Here is a 20264-nt window from a genome sequence, read left to right as displayed (position 1 = left end):
GCTATGTTCTCATTGTCTCATTGTCCCCAAATGAGACAGAAATTCGTCTTTGACAGGCTCAAAACATGCACACACACTTCCATAAAAACACAGGCACATTTAAAATCAACACAACAATAATGAACAACAGGACTGTGGTTTGTGATCGTTCAAAGTGGAGATTGCCTTTGGAACAAATGACTTTTTTCTCGACGTCTTTGTGGGCCAGGGGGACTTTAAAACGCCTGCCTGGTGGGAGCAAAGTGAAGGAGCTGTAGAGTGGATGGGAGGGGTCTTCAGTGATCTGGGTGGCCTTCCTCAGCACTGAGCGACTGTAAAGTTCAGGCAGAGGGGTTTGAGCTGTACCGGTGATTTTTGAGGCCGGAGTGATGATGCGGGAGAGTTTGGATTTGGATTTAACTGTCAGAAAGTTGAACCATGATGTGATACTGGATTCTATGAGTGATTTATAAACCAGTGTTAAAATGTCTTTTTTTACATAAAATGATCTGAGTTTTCTTAGCAGACGGAGGCGTTGCTGTGCTTTTTTGAACACAGAGCCTGCGTGATGTTTAAAAGACAGGTCAACATCTATTTGTCCTTTCGGTCATGACCCAAATCTCATGACCATAGGTGAGGGCGGGAACGTAGATCGATCGGTAAATCCAGAGCTTTGCCCCGACTCAGCTCCCTCTTCACCACGACAGACCGATACAGCGACCGCATCACTGCTGACGCCGCACCGATCCGTCTGTCCATCTCACGCTCCATCCGTCCCTCACTCGTGATTTTTTTAAAGTCAATTATGTTAAATATCCTCAGCTGGACCATGCCCCTGAATCAAACATGAGCAGAAGATGTACACGTAGACAGGACCAAACATCCACAAAAAGGAAAGGCTCACCGCCCGCTGGAGCCTAAGATAATTTACACAGTACATAGTTGGTGATCTACATAAACTAGGTTATTGCCGATTCTAAGCAACATATGCATTGACTGCCATCACAGACCGATAGTTGGTGTCAGTATCTGCACCACTCAAATGTGGCCAGCCCAACGCACATAGCCGGAGTCCAGGCCCCCCCCCCCCCCAATGCTAGAGACAACAACAACCCATTAACCTGCAATAGTAGCTTACCTCCACTGAATATGGTGAATCATGACTACAGCGTGGTGCTTTGAGAAACACAGACTTGTCAAGTGAAATACACAAGCGACTTTATACACACTTTGTTCATCAGACACATTATAACTCTATTGGGGAGCATCTCTAAGCCGTTCAAAGGTCTGTCGAGATGAGACTGTATCTTAGTCCCTGTGTGAACGACCTCCTCAGTTGATTCCTCTGAATGTGGAGGATCAGCAACTGTACTCTAAACTCCACCTTGACAAATAGACAGCCCACTGGGTTGGGAACCACAGCTGTCAGAAAGTGCCAGCCACCATCTGGAGGAAACTCCTCTTGGTCATAGTCCATAACACATGAGTAGAATTAGTAAACTGAGACATCCATACTGTATATTTGAAGGACATGACCAAAGGCCTGGTATAGATCAACAAAACACATGTAGATTTTTGACCTTTATGACCATAACATTGAAAGTTTAAACATTTCAACTGGACTTTTTTTTTTCACATAGTTGCCAGACGTTTCGAGAGTCATCCAAGTGTCTTCTTCAAAGGGCCAAAGATGTTAAGTCCCATCAGATAGTACAACTTCGGGCAACTATGTGAAAAAATGTCCAGTTGAAATGTTGTATGTATCTACCTAGATGAGATCAACCTTTGTTGGACTTTTTGACCATACTTTCTCTGGAGGACCACTGCACTATCATCATGTGTGTTGTCTCTACTCAGTGTCAAACACAACGGTGGTCCAGCCTGATCCTGCCTGGACAGAGATGTTCAGTGGAGAGAGCCTGTCCCTCAGATGTGACGTGGAGGATGAAGGAGGCTCAGAGTGGAGCTATGTCTGGATAAAGAGTAGTGTCATCTTACCAACAGCAACAAGAGAATACACTCTCTCCAATGTGTCCGTGTCAGACAGTGGAGGCTACAGCTGCAGAGCGACGAGAGAGACTTATCAAAGCACAATGTGGAGCCACGAGACCAGGATCCAAGTGCTCAGTGAGTCCAATGTGTTTGATTAAAAGGACCTATAATTATACATTTTTTAGGTGCCTAACTAGCTTTTTTGAATAGTAGCTCTAATATTAATATCTTCCCCTGCAGGTAAAGCTGTCCCCGTCCTCTCCGTGTCTCCGTTGTGGCTGAGTCCTGGCGCCTCTGTCTCTCTGAAGTGTGACGTTACAGCGCCCTCTGCAGGATGGAGGTTTTACTGGTACCGGGCTGTTCCTCTTCCATCAGGCTCGTACTCATATGAGCCGCTCCCGGGGCTCACCTCAGGGACCGCACATGGGTCCTTCACTGTTCACAGTCTGAGCAGCACAGCAGGGTTTGTGTGTCGAGCTTCACGAGGGAGTCCAGAGGTCTACACTGAATACAGTCCACCACAGTTTGTCTGGTCTGCAGGTAGCTCTGCTGTCACTGACTCTTCTTCATTATCTTTACACTATACACTGTAAAAGTATGTCTTTTCAGACGCTGGCTCCAGAGTGTCTCCGATTGTGCATCCAAACAGCTCACAACACCTCACCAATGACCCAGTGTCCGTGAGCTGTGGCTCCTCTGATGAAGACTGGAGAGTCCAGATGTTTTCTCTGACCACTCGCTCTTTAAACCAATGTCCCTCTGACACAGGAGACAAACAGGAATGTCATTTCTCCACAGATGAGGAAATCAGGGCAGTGTTCTGGTGTGAGTCTGGACGTGGAGAAATGACTGACGCTGTGAACATCTCCATTCACGGTATGTTTACATGTTTGACTGTATTCGACTGTGCCAGCTGACATGAAAATGCTAAATACATTAACCTCAGAAAGGACGAATCGTACCAGGTTGTTCCATCCGTCAACAAAACTGTAAAAGACCAGTGTTCAAAACATCAAAACATCAGCACGCCACCTACAGTAGAGGAACACATTCCAGTCTGGAAACATTGCTTTGCAAAACATCGGCATGAGTGTCTGTCCAGCCACTTACTGAAGCTGAAGGTTGCTCAGAGCACCTCCTGTTTGTGGGAGTCAGTTTTGTTGTTGAAGCTTGTGGATCTTGTGGTTGTTGAAGCTTGTGGATGCAATTTCTCCATCTGTGAGATCAATAAAGTATCATCTTATCTTATCTTATCTTATCTTATCTTATCTTATCTTATCTTATCTTATCTGATGGACGATGTCTTTAACTCTGAGCAGCTGTTTGATGCTCTTTGTCAGGTTCTCAACGGACTAAACTCTTAATTTTCTCGACAGATTCTGTGATTTTATTGATCCCAGCTCAGCCTGTTCCTGAGGGACGTTCTGTCTCTCTCACCTGTAAAGTGCGACAATCTGATGATTTCTCCTCAGTTCGTTTCAATAAAGATGGACAGTTAATACAAGAAGGAACCTTAAGAACATACAACTTCTCTTCTCTGTCCAAGTCTGATGAAGGCTTTTACAAATGTGGAATACATCTTACTTCAAATACGTCTCCAGAGAGTTGGCTGTCCGTCAGTTGTGAGTTCAGTCCTTTCCCTGAAGTTCAGTTGTTCTGTGACCCATTTTAACATAAATTCTCTAATTCTTTTTCTTCAGCATCAGAGTCGAGGAGCTCTTCAGTTCTTGTGCTGGTGTTGGTTGGGTTCGGGTTTACAGTTTTCCTGATTGTTTTGCTGATTCTACTGTTGGTTTTGTGGCGTCACAGAAATAACAAAGGTACATCTGAGATACAAATAACCTTTAAATGTATTGATTTATTTGATAACATCTGGTTTTTTTTTCCAGATCAGTGCGTTATGAGGTCAGTAATGCTCTTTCTTTATTCACTGTTCTAAGTGGGTTTGCTTGTAATTAATGTAACTTAATGTCTCAGGTCTCAGGAAACCAAGATGCCTGCTGGAGATCAGGTGACCACAACCTCTCCTAATCAAGGTTTGTGCAAACATTTTGTTGGTTGAATCAGTGACTTGTTTAAATCATATCTAATATCTGTTTAATAATGATAAAACAATGTTGCATTCTCTTCAACACTTGGATTTATAGAAGTGACCTACAGCCAAATCGAATTCCGAGAGAGGAGAGAACGAGGGAGAGAAGCAGACGTCATGTTCTCCAGTGTTATTGCACAGTCGGCAGCAGGTACAGTTTGGTCACTTCACAACAGTCGAAATTATATACCTCAAAGTAATTAAAATACCTACAACGCCAGCTTGAACAGGCACTAAAGGACACACAGGTTCAGAACTGAATCAGAGGCTTAGACAGTTCCATTAAGAAAAATATAGTGTTTCCCTTATCTACGTTGCATTTCATTTCATTTGCTTTGTCCAAGTCCCATAAAACCGTTTACACTTCAGTTCTCGTTCTCACGCTCGCTGTGACAAGTGTGGGCACATTTCTTAATTTCGTTAGTTAGTAGGACATACAAATGTCACATACAGATGGGCAAAAAGACGAGGCAGACATGGTGTGTAGATGTAGAAACCTCTTTAATCCTAACCACTTTAGCATTACCCAAATCGAAAAGCTTCTCGACTGGAACTTTCAGTTTATTCGGCCAGCGTAACGCTTCATTTGAAAGCTAAGACCTACAAAACTGCTCTAAATAAAGCCTTTTCCTTGCTTTGCCGCTGTTGTCACTGATTTAATATTTTCGCTTATTTGCTGGGTTTTTGTTGCTCTTTTGTGACTTTTTTTGACTTTTTCATTCATTTTCTGTTGCTTTTTTTTTGTCTTTTTTGAGGCTTTTTTCAAGTAGCTTTTAGATTTGTGTTGTGACAAACTGGAGAAAATGCACTTGGTTAAGGTGGGGTTTTAGAGGTTAATGCAGCTCTGTCTCTCAGAAAAATATTCATTTTTGTGGCTATAATTGTGTAGACTGATTGGATTTGCAGTAAAAAAAAAAAAATCAGTTTTTTTCACCACTGGTCTTGAACATATTCAGTTGCTGTTTTGGCTTAATTTGACCACATTTATTGTTCAAAGACGCCTGTTTTGTTCAATTCTCTTTCCTCTGTTTGAAAAACAGCAGACAACAGCAACAATCGCTGCACATTCGATTACTTACTTATTACTTAAGTATTCAAATGGTAAATGGCCTCAACTTATAAAGCGCTTTTCCACCTACACTAGGCACTCAAAGCGCTTTACAGCAAGGATCCACTCACCCATTCAAACTCTCATTCATGCATTGGTGTGCAGCATTTTTTTCTCTATTTGGCCAAAAAATGTTGTATTAGGACTAGAGGTCGATATATCGGGGCAATATTTTTGGATTTTACAATATCGGCTATCAGCGGATGTATCGCCAATAAAATCTGATATCTCCAGGGCTGAAAGTGACAGAGACTTCCTGTTTTTTCATTGAAAAGAGCAAAGTCAGGACTTTAAAACCAGTTGGTTAGCTACAAGTTTGTTAAATACAAGTTTCACCAAACCTCAGTCAATATAGACATGCTGCATGTCTTTTTGGAGTTAGTTTTGGTAGCTGCGGCTAGCAACAGTATGCTAGTGCTAACGGCAATTAATCAAAGCTGGGACCAAAGCTATGATTGAATCTGCTAAAGTAATAAAGTAAAATCGGCCACTGCTGGAGTGGCCAAGTGTTTATGTTTGAAAATATCGGCTGAGCATATCGGCATGGGCATTACAAAAACCCATATCAGTCGACCTCTGATTTGTGCTTTAAAAAGCGTTCAATTGGACTGTGTAAACCCTGTAATAATAAAGTAAATGCTCAAAATGTTTTCTTCTGTTTGTTCTCGGCAGATGTGGACGTCATGTACGCTCAGATCAGCCACTATAGAAAAGGAAAAGAAAGATCTGAAGGTAACGTGTTCTGTCTTTTACTGGCTCTGTCCACATGTGCAGTTCCACAAATCACTCTCATTAGTTTTCCTCAATCCTCTGCTCACTATGGTTTACTATCCCTTTTAATCTACTGAATTTGCTTTTATCTCTTTGATTTCAGCGAAGCCCCCAGATACATGTGTGGAAGAAACAGTTTACTCTGAAGTCAAAAGGCCTGTGAGACTGACTGGAGCTCCAGACTCTGTGGGACTGTAGCCTTTCCTCATGACTCTGTGCCTTAGACCTGACACAGCCTCTTATTATTGTTATTATTTATCCTGAGCCGAACTCCTGCACTGCTCGAAGCTTTAGTCAAACCGTTGGTTGTTTTTATACTTGACTTTAATGTCATTTTGTAAATATTGTATCAGTGAAAATGTTTGAGGCAAAAGTAATAAAATGAACTTTGTATAAACCCACTGTCATGATTTATTGCCTCTAAAAGTGTGGAATGATTAGTATCTTTATTCTTTTTTTTATATATATATTTTTTTGTGTTTCTTATAGTGATTATACAGATGTCATGCCGCAAATGGTTAATGTAAGTTAAGTTAAAACATCACAAATCGTACAAATCTCACACTTTTTAGTATTATTTCAATATAGTTTTGAAAAGTCTTAATGGCATGACACTTTATCAGAGTTTTTGAGATTTATTATTCGTATTTCAATATAATAATGATTATTATCAATGACCATTTGTCCTTTATCCATGAGGACTTTTACACGTGGCTCTTTCCTCAAAGGTGCTAAAGGTTTTGTGATTCCTCGGCTCATGCAGTGACATTTACACGTCACATTTGTGGCACAAATGTGATCTTGCAATAAAACAACTGAAAATTGGTTTTAATCAATTACAGGATGCTTTTTATCATTTAAAATTTGTTTTAAATGCAGATAAGACAAAATACATGGTGTTCTCACACAGAAAATCATCTTCTAATCATCTCCCATCATTTCAAATGAGGGGCATCAAATCCAACTAGTAACTGAAAATAAATATCTTTAAAGCCCCATATTAAAAAACTGATACTCCGATTAAAATTAAAACTCGGGTTCTACTTTCGTATTAAGTCTTGCTTATCATTTGAAGCCCGAAAGAAACTTGTGAATGCTACTTATATGCCTGTTTTGGACTATTGTAACGTTTATGAATGCCTCCACAGATTCTTTGCGTGCTTTGGACACTGTGTATCATGGAGCTTTGCGCTTTACTACAAACATGAGGTCATTGACTCATCACTGCGTCCTTTACGCCCGGGTGGGCTGGTCATCTTTGTCATTTTGTAGATTGAAACATTGGTATCTTTTGATTTATAAATGTATTGCTGGACTTGTCCCTCCGTATCTGCAGCAGCTCACTGAGCTGAGGAGCAGCAGCAGCTCCAGCCTGCGCTCTCAGGACCTTCTCTTGCCCTCTGTGCCCAGGGTGCAAACAGAACTGGGTAAAAAGGCCTTTAGATTTGCTGCTCCGCACTCTTGGAATGAGCTACAGAAGGAGTTTCAGTTAAAAGAACTTGTATCACTTCATACTTTTAAATCACTATTGAAAACTCTAGAAACAAAGTCTTTTACATGTAGCTGTTTTATCTGAGTGAATTATCTTGATTTAAACTTTAAATTATGCAATGTTTATTTGTGATTATTTGTGTAAAATTGTAACTAAGTTGTATGTAAACCTGTTCCCCTGCATCTTGGCCAGGACACTCTTGAAAAAGAGATTTTTAATCTCAATGAGTTTTATCCTGGATAAATAAAGGACAAATAAAACAAAAAATAATAAATAAAAAAAACATGCACAATGTCAAATGGTAAATCAGGTGCAACACGCCCACAGGTGCGACTTGAAATTTAGTACCAGGCTTTGTAAATCAGGCCCTAAAACTGCAATTATTAAGGCAGTGCAATATCTTCTATAAACTTCTATAAACCGCCTATAAGTTCTGAACTTGTCAGCTCTGGGGTCCCCTAGATGATCGCTGTGTCCCTCAGACAAAATGCTTTATTGCAAAGTAAATCTTTTCATGTATTTTTTATTTCATGGCGAAACCGTCATAAAAGCAGTGTCTTACTGGGTTATGGATGAATTTCAACAATTAAATTGAATGATTTTTGATAATTTATCCCTATCTGAATTTGTCATATAAATCATACATTTTCCCACGGCTCCCGGGGCTTTTCAAAGCCCTGCTATAAACCACTGAGGTGGTGGACAGTTTCACGTATGGCCGTGTACATGAAGGGTCAAAGTCGCCTCCACTAGAGGAGGCTGCAGGAGTATTTTGCTGAGTGTGCTGAGCCACGGGCAGCACAGAGCGGGACAAGAACTCACAGAACAAGTTGGCCATGAGGGCCAGCTCCGTCCTGGGCTGCCCCCTGGACTCTGTGGAGGAGGTGAGGGACAGGAGGGTAGTAGCCAAGCTCACCTCCATCATGGACAACACCTCCCACCCAGTTGCAGTGGCAGACTGAGAGCAAATGGTCTCAACTTATATAGCACTTTCCCACCTATATTAGGCACTCAAAGCGCTTTACAGCAAGGAACCAGTCACCCATTCACACTCTCATTCATACACCAGTGTACCCAAGGACACAACATAACCTTCTGGTCATGAGACGACCTGCTCTACCACCTACGCCACTGTCAGACTGTACGAACTGGCTCAGCGTTTCGGACAAGATGTATTAGGTTAACAACATGGTGTTTATTTAAAGGATCTGTATCATGCTATTTTAGCCATCCCAAAGTAAAGTACAGGGATTTATATGATATATTGTACGTCTACCGCTATGGAGAACTATTTTTTGTGAGAAATGTAAGTATTTTCTGGGGGTATTTTGCAAACCCGGAAGCTGATCTGCCCATGCATTATTAGCAATAAAATTAGAGGTGGGCATAGATTTTTTTTTTTTAATCTAGATTAAAATGGCTCATTTGAATTCTGCCAAAGCCATTCAGAATATGTGTGCTACTCGAATAATGACTAAAAGTAAGTCTTAAGAATTAGTTTCTCAAGTCAGGCGGTGCATTAGACCAGTGGTTCCCAACGTTTATTGTCTTTCGTGCCCCTTGGGCCTTTCAGTGGTCGACCGTGTACCCACTACCTCGAGGGTGTTGCAGTTTATTTAGAAAGTAATTACTTAAAAGTGGTATTTGTAAGAAAAGGGACAATGTTGCAGTCAAAATAAACCTAAAATTCTCCCAAAGCAAAACATTTTCTTGGAAAATATACCTTTTCCTATAAAAATTTCAATTTTTTTCAATCTGATATAGTTCCAAGTACCCCCTGCTAGGTCCTCAAGTCCCCCCAGGGGTCCCTGTACCCCTGGTTGGGAAACACTGCGTTAGACCAGGGGCTCATCTCCTGTTTCCAAAATGCATCACAAACTGCTTGAGAAGTTTCTACTATGATAATTGGTTTTGAAAATAATTCATGTTCAATAAGATGCACTTGTGTTTACTAACTGTTTATTCTTTTAAATATTAATGTTGAACTGTAGGACCACATTAGAGGTCCTGATGAACTGTTTACAGTCAGTAGCTTTTGTGTCAATCAGTCCAAGCTCTATTTCTCCTTCTTCCACCGGTCACTCAGGCTGACCGGCTCGTTCATGCTGCTGCAGCTGCTGCTACTACGAGCTTCAACCTGGCGATAGTTCTGTCAAAATGGAGATAAACGTCGACAACACGAAGATGCGGGACGTATTTCTTTGGATTTAATAAGAAAAGGCAGAGGAGACAGCGGAGAAAGAGAAGCAAACGGAGAAATGTAGCTGGAAATTCTGTCTCCAAACTCAGTAAGTGCTGCAGTTAAACTCTGCTCATGGTTGAAATGTTGCTGGAAAAGGCTCTCGTGAACTTTTGGTGATAAAGTTGTGTTGTTTCGTGTGGGGCTGTGGCCATGAAATGAGTTGTATATGTTTTTCTGTCTTTTTCACTCTGTCATTGGCCGTGTGTCGCTTTGGAGACGCTATATTCACTCACGTTTCTCCTGTGCGTCCACAATTGGGCATAAAAGTCGTGTAGTGTGTGCTGATGTTGCCAGCCCATTTTCTACACAAAGTATTTCAGCGCTTTCTTTTTATTATTGTCGGGAAATGGTTCACTGAAAATTACAGTATTTATTAATCTTTCGCTAATGTTAAACACTGCCTTTTTATTATAATTGTGGCGCAGTAGTGGGCCGTGGCCTAAGCTGTTTTACACCTGTGTAAGTGTCATTTCATCTGTTTGTTTAACCATTTTAACTTAATCCTCAATACGCTAAAACCTACCTTTTATTGTTTGTTCACAGGGGACCTATGTTCACCTTTTTGTAATGTTTTGAGCTCAAAATAAACTTTGAAAAAGGCATCTGATTCTCCCGGTCATTCCGAGGGGGCAACACTGACCTTAAAATATCAAGGTGAAAGTCGTCATAACTTGCAGAGTACAGACCCAGCTCCCAACCCAACTTTGTAAATAAAGTAACGGCGATATTTTTTTTTTCGCCAGATAAGAGTCTCGCGTTAACGCAGCGCCGATAACGGCCCATCACTAGTAAAATCAAAAAGCAACATCTCTGTCTTGACTAAATATTTTGTCAACACAGTCTTTGTTATGAAATACAGTTAGAAGTGTGCTTTTTTTGCAACCCCTCTGCCACTTTACCCTAACTCTATATCATGTTGTCATGGCGATGTGAAAACAGGAAGCAACTTCTCTCCTGGTACAAGCTTCATTTTTTAACTTTTTGTGCGAAGTGCATTTGGTTTCTGTTCCGCATTGTTTTTTCTGGATACTTTGGTACGTCTTTGCTGTCTTTGCTTCTTAAAGGAACAGGCCACCGTTTTTACATACTGAGATATGTTCTTACCTTAGCTTTGACGAGTTCTTTAGGACCTGTCTGATCTTCACCCGTGTAAACAACAGCGCAGACGGCGTTAGCATTTACTACTATATTGTAAGGCGTAGTAATAACAGGAGTAATTTGGCATCCGCACAGTAAAGTGAAGATTACTGCGCGGATTTCGAACTACTCCTGGTATTATTACGCCTTACAATATAGTTCCCCCTTTTATCCGCTTAGAAAATCCATATTGTTTAATTTTGTGTAATTATACTTTGTAGTGTAACACTTCACGTAACCATATTTAAATAGGGAAAACGTGGAAGAGCTTGGTAGCTTCTATCTTGACCTGTTTTGGAGCTATAGAGGAGAGAGGGAGAGGCTAAATGCTAACGCCGTCTGCGCTGTGTTTACGTGACTGAAGGCACGGGTGAAGATCAGACAGGTCCTAAAGAACTCGTCAAAGCTAAGGTAAGAACATATCTCAGTATGTAAAAACGGTGGCCTATTCCTTTAAAGGTAAACAGCTAAACCCACTGAGATCTACAAAGTTCTTCTGAAACACTGACGAGGCACCAGGAGCTCCCACACCTGCAGCACCGAGGAGGCGTCACAAGAGGAGCTTCGGGAATCAAGGAAGGGACAAACGAGGAGATGGTGAAACCCTGGTGTGGAGCGGAAGGAGTTGTGCAGGAGGAAGAGGAAGGAGGAGGAGGCGGAGCTGACCAGTGCAGGACACCACGCTCTGAAACAGGGACAAACCCAGGAGGCGCTGCACCGTTTCAGAGGATCAGAGGAGACAGAGGGCAGCCAGGGGTCTTCTTCTTCTGAGTGCTACAGTTTCCCCGACCTCCATGTGGGTCAGGTTGAAACACGGTGGCAGCGCGGCTCAAGACAGGGATAATATAATAACAATAAAGCACTTACTTACTTACTAGGAGTGTGTTAACTTATTAAAAAAAGGAAGGAAACACAGAGCCGGGATGTATCTAAATGTCGTGACTTCCTCTTTTCAGTGCGTGTTCGTGGATCATTTCAGTTCATCTGTCGAGGAGCAGCCGGGTTTGAAGATGGGCTCCCGTCTTCTCTGGACCCTGGCCCTCTCCCGTGAGTTTATATATAAACATTTAATTATAGATTGAGGCCTTTGTTCACCTGTTTCACTCTCCTCGTTTCAGTTCTCACAGCCGTCCTCTGCAAAGGTAAGTCTCACTGATGTATTTTGTGGCTTGACTGTTAACAATCTTTTGGCTGCCTTTGCAACAGTATTCTGTAGTGCCTTTTGAGATGCCATTCAATCTGAGCCAGCCTCTCACTCACTCAAAGTACATTTTCTTTGGTAAGGTGGGAGGTTAAAGGTCACAACAACTTGAGTTCAGAATCAGAATCGGTTTTATTGCCTTTGTCAGGTTCATTCACAACCTAGGATTTTTAAAATTAATTTTCCGGGTGAAATTGCGCAACATGTAACATAAAGTAGTATAATATTTCATTTTTGAATAAGACTAAAGTAATGGAGCTGATGGTCGGCTCCCACTTGATGTCCTGCGTGGTGGTGCCCAGGAGGCGAAAGGAGTCACTAAGAGGACAGCATGCAGCGGTGCCACTTGTCGAAGCTGGAGCACCTAGAACAGGGGTGTCAAACATATGTATGTAAAAAAAAAAGTAAGTCTCAGGCCCATTCCTGCTGGAGTTGTGATTTTTTTTAAAGAATACCCAGAATGCTCATTCTAGTCTAGCCTGGCCTTAGCCATCACACGTCTGGGTCTGATCTCAGTGGCCGCGTTACATCGGTTGAATTTCAACCTGCCATTCAGCGAGCGGGGGAGGCGGGGCTTGTAGGTGAAGTCAAGCATTTGTGCCGCATTTGCTGGTTGTAGTTTGGCAATGGCGGCGGATACGAAAGTAATGGAAGCTCTTCAATCCGTCCTGGCTCGGCTCCCAAATATCCAGAAATTAAAACTGAAGCCTTGGAATGTGCAAGGAATGACCCCAAGAGTTATGATAGAGTTATGATAGAGCTATGATAGAGTTATGATAGAGTTATGATAGAACTATGATAGAGTTATGATAGAACTATGATAGAGCTATGATAGAACTATAATAGAGCTATGATAGAGTTATGGTAGAGTTATGATAGAGCTATGATAGAACTATGATAGAGCTATGATAGAGCTATGATAGAGTTATGGTAGAGTTATGATAGAGCTATGATAGAGCTATGATAGAGCTATGATAGAACTATGATAGAGCTATGATAGAGCTATGATAGAGCTATGATAGAGCTATGGTAGAGTTATGATAGAGCTATGATAGAGCTATGATAGAACTATGATAGAGCTATGATAGAGCTATGATAGAGTTATGGTAGAGTTATGATAGAGCTATGATAGAGTTACGATAGAGTTATAATAGAGCTATGATAGAGTTATGATAGAGTTATGATAGAACTATGATAGAGCTATGATAGAGCTATGATAGAGCTATGATAGAGCTATGATAGAGTTATGGTAGAGTTATGATAGAGCTATGATAGAGTTATGGTAGAGTTATGATAGAGCTATGATAGAGTTATGGTAGAGTTATGATAGAGTTATGATAGAGTTATGGTAGAGCTATGATAGAGCTATGATAGAGTTATGGTAGAGTTATGGTAGAGTTATGATAGAGCTATGATAGAGCTATGATAGAGTTATGATAGAGTTATGATAGAACTATGATAGAGTTATGATAGAACTATGATAGAGCTATGATAGAGCTATGATAGAGCTATGATAGAGCTATGATAGAGTTATGGTAGAGTTATGATAGAGCTATGATAGAGCTATGATAGAACTATGATAGAGCTATGATAGAGCTATGATAGAGTTATGGTAGAGTTATGATAGAGCTATGATAGAGCTATGATAGAGCTATGATAGAACTATGATAGAGCTATGATAGAGCTATGATAGAGCTATGATAGAGCTATGGTAGAGTTATGATAGAGCTATGATAGAGCTATGATAGAACTATGATAGAGCTATGATAGAGCTATGATAGAGTTATGGTAGAGTTATGATAGAGCTATGATAGAGTTACGATAGAGTTATGATAGAGCTATGATAGAGTTATGATAGAGTTATGATAGAACTATGATAGAGCTATGATAGAGCTATGATAGAGCTATGATAGAGCTATGATAGAGTTATGGTAGAGTTATGATAGAGCTATGATAGAGTTATGGTAGAGTTATGATAGAGCTATGATAGAGTTATGGTAGAGTTATGATAGAGTTATGATAGAGTTATGGTAGAGCTATGATAGAGCTATGATAGAGTTATGGTAGAGTTATGGTAGAGTTATGATAGAGCTATGATAGAGCTATGATAGAGTTATGATAGAGTTATGATAGAGCTATGATAGAGCTATGATAGAGTTATGATAGAGTTATGATAAAGCTATGATAGAGTTATGATAGAGTTATGATAGAGTTATGATAGAGTTATGGTAGAGTTATGATAGAGTTATGATAGAGTTATGATAAAGCTATGATAGAGTTATGATAGAGTTATGATAGAGTTATGATAGAGCTATGATAGAGCTATGATAGAGTTATGATAGAGTTATGATAGAGCTATGATAGAGTTATGGTAGAGTTATGATAGAGCTATGATAGAGCTATGATAGAGTTATGATAGAGTTATGATAAAGCTATGATAGAGTTATGATAGAGTTATGATAGAGTTATGATAGAGCTATGATAGAGCTATGATAGAGTTATGATAGAGCTATGATAGAGTAATGATAGAGTTATGATAGAGTTATGATAGAGTTATGATAGAGTTATGATAGAGCTATGATAGAGCTATGATAGAGCTATGATAGAGCTATGATAGAGTTATGATAGAGTTATGGTAGAGCTATGATAGAGTTATGATAGAGTTATGATAGAGTAATGATAGAGTTATGATAGAGTTATGGTAGAGTTATGGTAGAGCTATGATAGAGTAATGATAGAGTTATGGTAGAGTAATGATAGAGTTATGATAGAGTAATGATAGAGTTATGATAGAGTAATGATAGAGTTATGATAGAGCTATGATAGAATTATGGTAGAGTAATGATAGAGTTATGATAGAGCTATGATAGAATTATGGTAGAGTAATGATAGAATTATGGTAGAGTAATGATAGAGTTATGATAGAGCTATGATAGAATTATGGTAGAGTAATGATAGAGTTATGGTAGAGTAATGATAGAGTTATGGTAGAGTAATGATAGAGTTTTGGTAGAGTTATGATAGAGTTATGGTAGAGTTATGATACAGTTATGGTAGAGTTATGATAGAGTTTTGATAGAGTTATGATAGAGCTGCTTCACTCACTCGGGCGCATTACATGCGTCACAACCAAATGCTAGTGAAAATCAGATCCAGTCGTTTCAAAGGAGTTCACCCCTCCCACCTGATAACGGAGCTCAATTGTGAAGTTCGAGACCCTTGTACGAAAAGTAGTAAGTACAAGAGTATGGCGAAACCAGGCTAATTCTAGCCACTAGGGGGCAATAAATTAAAAAAAAAGGAAGATGTTCCATTGACTTAATAAAGAGCTCAGGATATGAACAACACATAATATAGCCATGTGGTAAATGGACAGTCTGCCCCAGGGCGGCTGTGGCTTCAATAACAGCTAACCAGTGTGGTGTGAATGAATAATGACGACTATGTAGTAGTGTCACTTTTAGGGTTGATTTTGACAGACACTAGGGATAGAGATATTGAAATCTTCTACCATTACATGTTTCAGCCGCCAACTGCAGGTCGCCATCAGAAGTATCACCGGCGTGCGGTGACGTGTCACTTATCGGCTGTTCTTACTTCCGAGGCGTGACCAGTCTCCCAACAGGTCCGACAGACTGGTCACGCCCCCTGTCGCCCGGTGGATTCAGGGCGACAGGGGCGCAATCATTGGAGGAGGGTATCCCAGGTGTGGGACAGGAAGTGGTCTTAGCTTTCAAATGAGGATAGGCTGTGACCTTTTAGATAGAAAATGCACAGTTAAAAGGGTTTTAATTAAAACCTCAGAAGGTTTAGCACAGAATAAGACCATCACTGAATCTCATATTTTTCATGACTTTGAACATTTGTAAATGTGTCTTTGTGCAGGAGTGACTTTAGAGAAGCCGTCCTCATCTCCATATCCTGGAGACTCAGTGACTGTGCGGTGTGTGGGGTCGAACAGAGAGAGAGTGAACCTCCATAAAGATGACACAGAGGTGCAGACAGACTCTACTCATCAGATCACACGGACTGTCAACTCTGTAGAGCTGAGGATCAGTCCAGTGTCTGTTGAAGATCAGGGACTTTATTCATGTGTGGACAATAAGAACATATCACTTAATCAGAAACGACTGTATGTACAACGTAAGTAGTTTACTTGAAATATTCACCTGTTTAAGAGGTTGTTTTTCATCATGTGTTTTTTCAAAAAAACACAATTTAATAAAACAGTGTATTGTTGGTCTTTATCTGTGCAGGATGGAGACGTAGAATTCAGCTGAGAACATACAGGCACCTCATCCCAGACCAGGGCAGTGTGACTCTGACATGTTCTGTGCCGGATTATCCAAACCCTCAGTGGCTCAGACGCAGCTCAGATTCTGACACTCACTTGGAAATATTGAATGAAAAAACAAAGACTATCAGCGTGTCTCGTGGAGGAGTGTACTCCTGCAGAGGCTCAGATGAGTTCATCGTCACTGAAGAAAGTAATAAAGTCACCATCAGGGAGACTGGTGAGTGGAAACATCAGTTAAGTTTATTATTGTATCGATGTGATATCTTAAATCAAATCAAATCAAATCAATTTTATTTGTATAGCGCTTTTCATACATGTCATGTAACACAAAGTGCTTTACAGATTTAAAAACATTCTCTCACACCCACTTCCTTCCAAAAAAAAAAAAAAAAAACATTGTAGCATTCACACTCCCCCCACCCACCTCCCCAGAGACACACCACACAAGCACACAATACACACTCAAGGTAAAACAGTGGAGATTATGGACAAAAGGCTGAGATAAGGCTGGGTGCAGATAAACCAGGTAAGGGAACACCATCCAAGGAGCCGTCTGCATCGGGAGCGGCACCTCGGCTGCAGCCACAGGGACCAACACAGGGTGCCCGGACAACACCACACCTCCATCCAGACACCCACAAGACAGCCCCCCAGCAGCCACAGCCAATCACCGCTCCCGAGGCAGAGGGCTCCTCCAGAGGAAACTGGGAGAGCATAAAAATTGTTAAAATAAATAAAAGTACGTAAGTAAAATTGAATAATAGGATAATAAAAAATAAGACCGAGAGGTAAAATACATAAATACAGAATAAATATTAATAACTATTAAATGTCAATTTAATTAATTATAAGGTGCTGATAAATAATAATAAATAGGCCTAGCAAAAATAAATATCAGTTAAAAGCTAAGCTAAAAAGGTGGGTCTTGAGCCTGCTCTTAAAAACATGAACGTTCTCTACGGCCCTGAGCTCCTCCGGCAGGTCGTTCCAGAGGCGAGGGCCGTAATATTGGAAAGACGCCTCACCATGAGTCTTTTTGTTGACTTTAGGAATAACTAGGAGACCCCTGCCGGAGGACCGAAGGGGCCGTGAAGGTTCGTGAGGTAAAAGCAGTTCTGAAAGATAAGAAGGACCAAGACCATTAAGACATTTAAAAACCATTAAAAGAACTTTAAAATCGATCCTGAAACACACGGGGAGCCAATGCAGCGATTCTAAAACCGGTGTAATGTGGTCCCGCCTCCTGGTCTTCGTCAGGACACGAGCTGCTGAATTTTGTAAGAGTTGTAAACCTGAGATACTCTTTTTGGGAAGACCAGAAAGCAGGGCATTACAGTAGTCGATACGACTGGTGATAAAAGCATGCATTAGCGTCTCCGTGTTGGCCCGAGAGAGAATGGGGCGGACTCTGGCTATGTTCTTTAGATGGTAAAAACCTATCTTTGTGATATTTTTGATGTGTGGAATAAAAGTCAGCTCAGAGTCAAAGATCACGCCCAGGTTCTTCACCTGTGAGGAAGGATTAAAAGACAGTGACTGTAGTTTGGGTAAAAGTCTCTCTCTCTGGGCCTCAGGACCGATGACTAAAACTTCAGTTTTGTCCTGGTTAAGCTGGAGAAAGTTTTCTGCCATCCAGGATTTAATATCTAAAATGCAGTTAAAAAGTGCATCCATTGGCCTGGTGTCATCAGGAGACATGGAGACGTATAACTGTGTATCATCAGCATAACTGTGAAAACTGACTCCATGTCTCCTGATGACATCACCAAGAGGGAGCATATACAGGTTAAAAAGCACTGGGCCTAAAATCGAACCCTGGGGCACACCACATGTAATTTTATGGACCTTAGAGGAGAAGGTATCCACACTTACCATGAATGTCCTGTCTGTGAGGTAGGAAGTAAACCATTTGTGTACAGCACCAGAGAGGCCGATGTGTTTTAAACGAGTTAAAAGAATAGTGTGGTCGACTGTATCAAAGGCAGCGCTAAGATACAGAAGAACCAACACTGTCAACTTTTTAGAATCATAATTTAATCTAAAATCGTTTAAAATCTTTAAAAGGGCGGTCTCGGTGCTGTGGTTTACCCTAAAGCCAGACTGGAATTTCTCAAGGACATTATGTGCATTTATAAAATCACTAAGTTGGGTAAAAACAAGTTTTTCTAAAATTTTGCTTAAAAATGGTAAGTTGGATACTGGTCTAAAATTGTTAAAATCATTAAAATCCAAATTGCTCTTCTTCAACAGGGGCCTCACCACCGCCCCTTTAAAGGCAGCAGGGAAGACCCCCGTCTGAAGAGAGCAATTCATCATGTTTAAAAGCTCGTCTCTAAAAGATCCATAAAATGTTTTAAAAAACGGCGTTGGGGCCGGGTCTAAAAGACATGTGGTGGGCCTCACTGAGGAGAAAACTTTATCAAGCATCTCAGCATTAACCAGGACAAAACTGTCCAGTGTTTCCTCTGGAACAAGTAGACAATCAGATGTATTTAAAACCGTGTTTCTTTGGGTAGATAAAATATTACATCTGATAGTGTCTATCTTCCCCCTGAAGTGGTCTGCAAATGCCTCGCAAAGGGAATGTGATGGAGTTTCACGGAAAGCTTTAGGATCATGGTGAAGAAGGTTGTCAATGGTTGAAAAAAGAACCTTTGTATTATTTTTATTGTCCGATATGATTTTGGTGAAGTATGAATTTCTTGAGTTTCTAACTGTTTTATTGTATGTTTTCAACTGCTCGGCGTAAATTTGGTAATTGATTGTAATTTTATTTTTCCTCCATTTTCTTTCTAGCACCCTGCAATTTCTTTTTTGTTTTTTGAGTTCCTCATTTTTCCATGGGGGCGTGGGTTTGACTTGCATTTGTTTCAGTGTTAGAGGCGCGACCAGGTCAAGGGTGGATTGAAGCTTACTGTTAAAATCATCAACAATAAAATCACAGGGTGCAGGTAAAACCAAGGGGGGTGTTTGTCTAAAATATTGATAAAAGTTGCAGCCACTTCAGGGGTTAGATGGCGCTTCCCTACAGTTCTCAAGGAGGGCTCACGCTGCAACCGAGTCCAATAAAGAGAGAGAGACAGAGGGTGGGGAGACACAATAAAAAACTGTAGTAATATTTTCTAAATTATATATTTTTTTGCAGGTTTGCCTTTAAAAATCCCTTCATGGGCCTATTCTGGAGAGACAGTGATTGTTCAGTGTGAGGGGCCTGTCCAAACACATCTGTACTTTTATAAAGAAGGAGTCATTGTAAAAAATGACACGAATCACTGGTTTAAACGCACTTCTGAGACGACAGTGGAGCTGAGGATCCATGTGTCAGAATCAGACGGGGGCTCGTACTCCTGTGGAATCAAAGAGGGAACATTATACACTGGTCACCAGTTTCTACGAATACGCACAGGTCAGTCCTGCTCACATACAGGACTCTGATCAGAGTTCTGGTCTGGAAACCTGAACCTAGTCACAAACATACTTTGAAAAGCCTGAATAATGTGTGATATATGATCTGATGTTTTCACCACAGGAGTCAGCCTCAATGTTACATTGACCACAGAAAACTACTTCATCCCAAACCAGGGCACAGTGGAGCTCAAATGTGAGGCACAAGGAGTTTCTGAATATGAATGGATCAGACGTTCTTCAGCTCAGAATTATACTTTGGAAATATTAAAAGAAGACTCACCTACTGTCAGTGTCTCTCGTGGAGGAGTTTACTCCTGCAGTGGAAAAGTACGACTTTATACTCTGACAGCTGAAAGTGAGCGAGTCACTATTTGGGAAACTGGTGAGTACATTTCTGTATCTTACCTTCTCCAACATGTTGGTTCAGAAAGATTCGTTTGAACATTTCATAGCTGTTAATCCATGATATGTTTTGGTTTTATAGGTAAGGGAAAGGTAAAGGTGCTTTTATTGTCATTATATAACCCTGCATGTTACCACTAACC

General features: G+C 40.7%; 1 protein-coding gene across 5 annotated transcripts in view; it reads left to right on the top strand.

The window, feature by feature from the left end:
- Window positions 1-20264, top strand: part of LOC306961790 (Fc receptor-like protein 5) — a 101644-nt gene that overhangs the window by 30906 nt on the left and 50474 nt on the right. For 4 of the 5 annotated variants that reach the window (XM_079554689.1, XM_079554691.1, XM_079554690.1 and 1 more), the window contains 3 exons: window positions 1837-2106; window positions 2212-2511; window positions 2581-2847. In XM_079554689.1, the coding sequence (XP_079410815.1) occupies window positions 1837-2106; window positions 2212-2511; window positions 2581-2847 (837 nt within the window). The remainder of the gene's footprint in view (window positions 1-1836; window positions 2107-2211; window positions 2512-2580; window positions 2848-20264) is intronic. The other variant, XM_079554693.1, reaches the window with a different exon arrangement.

The sequence above is a fragment of the Gobius niger genome (genome assembly GCF_951799975.1).
Source record: "Gobius niger genome assembly, chromosome: 4".
NCBI classification, from domain to species: domain Eukaryota; kingdom Metazoa; phylum Chordata; class Actinopteri; order Gobiiformes; family Gobiidae; genus Gobius; species Gobius niger.
The sequence above is the reverse complement of the archived record's forward strand: the minus strand, read 5'-3'. Positions and strand labels throughout refer to the sequence as shown.